The following is a 5,000-nucleotide window of genomic DNA, read 5'->3' on the forward strand; positions in this document are numbered from 1 at the left end:
CTGCCTGATGGTCGTGTTCTATCTGAGCGGTCGCTCGGTCGTCAACTTCGCTGTTGTCAGGACCCTGTCCGGGTTGGCGTGACTTTGGGCCAGGTCCTGGATTCTCTGTGGCCATGGCATTGTGAATAAGGCGCTTTCTGTGCATCCACAAATGTCTGGCTATCAGGGCATAGCACACGGCCATGATGCTGACACAGATGATGAAAGCCACACCCGTGCTGGCGTTGTAGATGGCGAAGAAGAGGGAGCCGACATACACGTCATCAATGGAACACGTAGACCCGGTGAAGTTGGAACCGTTGACCGGAATGGTCTGCAGACCCCTCAGGACGCCGAAGGGAGAGGCGTAGGACGCGGTGAACACCCCCAGACAGGTCAGCTCCACGTAGACATATTTGAGCGTTCTGGGCTTGTTCGTCAGCTGACACATCTTTCTGCGGCGATACCTAGCGATGGCGACAAGGATGGCGGCACCCAGCAGAGCCAGGAACCCGGTGAGGAAGCTGAAGAACTTGCAGCCAGCGTCGTCGTCAAAGTCGTAATGGAAGCGAATCTCGTAGATGTCACTGGGCAGCGCCAGGCAGTTGGTCATCAGGTCACAGACACTCATGGCCAGAATGTACGTTCTGGTCACGCTGGGTTTGAACCTGTGGTAGTACACTAGGAACACCAGGGTGTTGCCCACCACACCACAGGCCATCAGCAGCACCAGACAGGCCAAGGTCAGGCCGTGGGAGGACACGTACTCCATGTTGCTGCTGTGGATGAAATCCTCGTCCATGGATGACGGTGCGGGGTCTGCCAGCAGCATGGCGTCACCACAATGACGTGCAGTCCTCTACACAGGGTGCACGTGCTGCTTTGGTTTACAGATGGAGTCCTCTACACAGGGTGCACGTGCTGCTTTGGTTTACAGATGGAGTCCTCTACACAGGGTGGACGTACTGCTTTAGTTTACAGAGGGAATTCTATACACAGGGTGCTGCTTTGGTTTACAGATGGAGTCCTCTACACAGGGTGCTGCTATGATTTACAGAGGGAGTCCTCTACACAGGGTGCTGCTATGATTTACAGATGGAGTCCTCTACACAGGGTGCTGCTTTGGTTTACAGATGGAGTCCTCTACACAGGGTGCTGCTATGATTTACAGAGGGAGTCCTCTACACAGGGTGCTGCTTTGGTTTACAGATGGAGTCCTCTACACAGGGTGCTGCTTTGGTTTACAGATGGAGTCCACTACACAGGGTGCTGCTCTGGTTTACAGAGGGATTCCTCTACACAGAGTGCTGCTTTGGTTTACAGATGGGAGTCATCTACACAGGCTGCTTTGGCTTACAGAAGGAGTCCTCTAAACAGGGTGCTGCTCTGGTTTACAGAGGGATTCCTCTACACATGTTGCTTTGGTTTACAGAAGGAGTCCTCTACACAGGGTGCTGCTCTGGTTTACAGATGGAGTCCTCTACACATGTTGCTTTGGTTTACAGAAGGAGTCCTCTACACAGGGTGCTGCTCTGGTTTACAGATGGAGTCCTCTACACATGTTGCTTTGGTTTACAGATGGAGTCCTCTACACAATTCACGTGCTGCTTTGGTTTACAAATGGAATCCTCTACACAGGGTCCTGCTTTGGTTTACAGATGGAGTCCTCTATTCAATTCACGTGCTGTTTTGGTTTACAAATGGAATCCTCTACACAGGGTCCTGCTTTGGTTTACAGATGGAGTCCTCTACACAATTCACGTGCTGCTTTGGTTTACAGATGGAGTCCTCTACACAGGGCGCTTTGGTTTACAGATGGAGTCCTCTACATGGGGTGCTGCTTTGGTTTACAGATGGAGTCCTCTACACGGGGTGCTGCTTTGGTTTACAGAGAATCCTCTACACGGGGTGCTGCTTTGGTTTACAGAGGGAGTCCTCTACACTGGGTGCTGCTTTGGTTTACAGAGAATCCTCTACACAGGGTGCTGCTTTGCTTTACAGAGGGAGTCCTCTACACTGGGTGTTGCTTTGTTTTACAGAGGGAGTCCTCTACACAGGGTGTTGCTTTGCTTTACAGAGGGAGTCCTCTATACAGGATGTTGCTTTGCTTTACAGAGGGAGTCCTCTATACAGGATGTTGCTTTGCTTTACAGAGGGAGTCCTCTATACAGGGTGCACGTGCTGCTCTGGTTTAAGAGGTCATCAAATGTTCCTTTTTTCACCACTGAAGGTTACAGATGTGAAGTATTTACTTTGTAGTTTCTCTCTCTCTCTCTCTCTCTCTCTCTCTCTCTCTCTCTCTCTCTCTCTCTCTCTCTCTCTATCTGTCTGTCTGTCTGTCTGTCTCTCTCTCTCTCTCTTAATGATGATTATTTTGGAAACCACAATAGAGAAAATGACGATTGTTCATTTGCTGCTTTTTGGACTTGCATTCGTTGTCTCTTTTTGTTTTCACTCCCCCACCCCCTTCTCTGTCTGTCTGTCAAATGTTTTACACATCCGATGTTCAGTAGAAAAGTTATGAATTACAACTTCTGATTCTTTTGCGCTTTTTTTCTGTTCTTTTTTCCCTGTAAAGATATTCTATATATTTGTTTTTCTTTAGCTGCTGGTTATCATTCCTCGTGGCTGGTATAAAAAGTCTGTTGATAAGTCTTGTCAGAAAAACACCTGAAAAATCAACAACAAAATATTACTTTCAGCGCTTTATTTTCTTAGTAATATTTTACTATTTTTACGTCAATCATTGTATGTTGAACTTCTACAAAGAAAAGAAGAAAAAAGGCAATGTTATCGGCAGCATAATCCAGCACCTCGTTTGTTTCCTTTTGTTTGGAACGTATGGTATGGTATTTACCAGGGTTGACTTCATTTCAGGGGGTAATAAGATTAAAGAGGGGCCTGTCACGTGACCAGCATGTTTGTGCAGCCCCGCGTCGAGCTAATCATTTCAGTGTGGTCTGCAGTGTGAGTGACCCTCCACAATGTGAATGGACCCCACAGACATCCAGTATAGTCCACAGACATCCGGTATAGTCCACAGTGTGAATTAACCACACAGACATCCAGTATAGTCCACAGACATCCAGTATAGTCCACAGACATCCAGTATAGTCCAGAGACAGTATAGTCCATAGTGCATTTCCTTGCTCTCTATTGCAGGCAAGATACTTGCCAGGATCATACTAAACCGCCTCACAGCACACCTTGACCAAGGTCATTTGCCTGAGAGCCAATGTGGATTCCGGAAAGAGCGCGGAACCACCGACATGGTGTTTGCTGCAAGGCAGCTGCAAGAGAAATGTCAGGAGCAAAATGCTGCTCTGTTCTCCACCTATGTTGACCTCACTAAAGCCTTCGACACCGTGAGTAGAGAGGGACTGTGGAAGATCATGGCCAAGTACGGATGCCCTCGGAAATTTATTTCCTTGGTCAGCCAATTCCATGAAGGCATGCAAGCTCGAGTCCAGGACAATGGTGAAACATCTGCTCCTTTTCCTGTCACAAATGGTGTCAAGCAAGGCTGCGTCCTGGCTCCAACACTGTTCAGCCTCATGTTCTCTGCAATGCTTACTGATGCCTTCAGAGATGGCGATGTTGGAATTGGCCTAAAGTACCGAACAGATGGCAAGCTGTTTAACCTCAGAAGGCTTCAAGCAAAAACGAAGGTCATGACAGACATCATCAGAGACTTTTTGTTTGCTGATGATTGTGCCCTCAACGCTGGATCTGAAGCTGACATGCAACTCAGCGTGGACAAATTTGCCACTGCCAGCAGGAACTTCGGCCTTACCATCAGCACGAGGAAAACTGAAGTTCTCCATCAGCCAGCCCCAGGGAAACCCCACGTTGAGCCCAACATCACAGTCAACGGTCAGAGACTCAGTGTGGTGGAGCGGTTCACATACCTTGGCAGCACACTGTCACAAAATGCGACCATTGACGATGAAGTGAACGTCAGGATTGCAAGAGCAAGCGCAACTTTTGGTAGACTCTATGCAAATGTGTGGAACAGAAGAGGCATTGTTCTTGAGACCAAACTAAAGGTGTACAGAGCAGTAGTTCTCCCCACACTACTGTACGCCTGCGAAACTTGGACAGTGTACCAACGACTTGCCGAGAAGCTGAACCACTTCCACACAACATGCCTAAGGAAGCTACTGAACATCAAGTGGCAAGACAGGACCCCAGACACGGAGGTGCTTGCAAAAGCCACCCTTCCCAGCATCTTCACCATCCTGATGCAGTCCCAGCTTCGCTGGGCTGGACACGTGGCGCGCATGCCAGACCATCGGCTGCCCAAAAGGCTCTTCTATGGCGAGCTGCAACAAGGGAAGAGATCACACGGTCAGAAGAAGCGCTTCAGAGATACTCTGAAAGTCTCTCTTTAAAGCGTTTGATATCAACCCTGACTCCTGGGAGGAATCTGCAGCGGACCGTGACAAATGGCGCACTGCTGTGCACAAAGGTGCCAAGTTGTGCGAGGCCAACAGGACTGCTGCAGCTCTTCAGAGGCAGGCCAGAAAGTCACGGGCAAACAAGCTCCCTGACAATGATATGCCTGTCTTTGTCTGCCCCAACTGTCAGCGAACATTTCGTGCGCAGATTGGACTATTCAGCCATCTGCGCACTCACAGATAGATTCATGAGCATCCCCCCCCACCACCACCACCCTCCCCCCATCCCCCAGCTGGATGACAACGATGGTCATCATCGATCTCGATGGACACACACCACCACCACAGTCCATAGTGTGAATTGACCCCACAGACATCCAGTATAGTCCACAGACATCCAGTATAGTCCACAGACATCCAGTATAGTCCACAGACATCCAGTATAGTCCATAGACAGTATAGTCCATAGTGTGAATTGACCCCACAGACATCCAGTATAGTCCATAGACAGTATAGTCCATAGTGTGAATTGACCCCACAGACATCCAGTATAGTCCATAGACAGTATAGTCCATAGTGTGAATTGACCCCACAGACATCCAGTATAGTCCATAGACAGTATAG

At 48.9% G+C, this 5,000-nt stretch overlaps 1 protein-coding gene across 1 annotated transcript in view; it reads right to left on the reverse strand.

The window, feature by feature from the left end:
• Positions 1-811, reverse strand: part of LOC143291329 (uncharacterized) — a 35,568-nt gene extending 34,757 nt beyond the window's left edge. Inside the window, exon 1 of the mRNA XM_076601199.1 lies at positions 1-811. This exon is cut by the window's left edge and continues 695 nt beyond it. Coding sequence (XP_076457314.1) covers positions 1-811 — 811 coding nt within the window.
• Between the last annotated feature and the right edge of the window lie 4,189 nt (positions 812-5,000).

The sequence above is a fragment of the Babylonia areolata genome, chromosome 16 (assembly GCF_041734735.1).
Source record: "Babylonia areolata isolate BAREFJ2019XMU chromosome 16, ASM4173473v1, whole genome shotgun sequence".
Taxonomy (NCBI): Eukaryota; Metazoa; Mollusca; class Gastropoda; order Neogastropoda; family Buccinidae; genus Babylonia; species Babylonia areolata.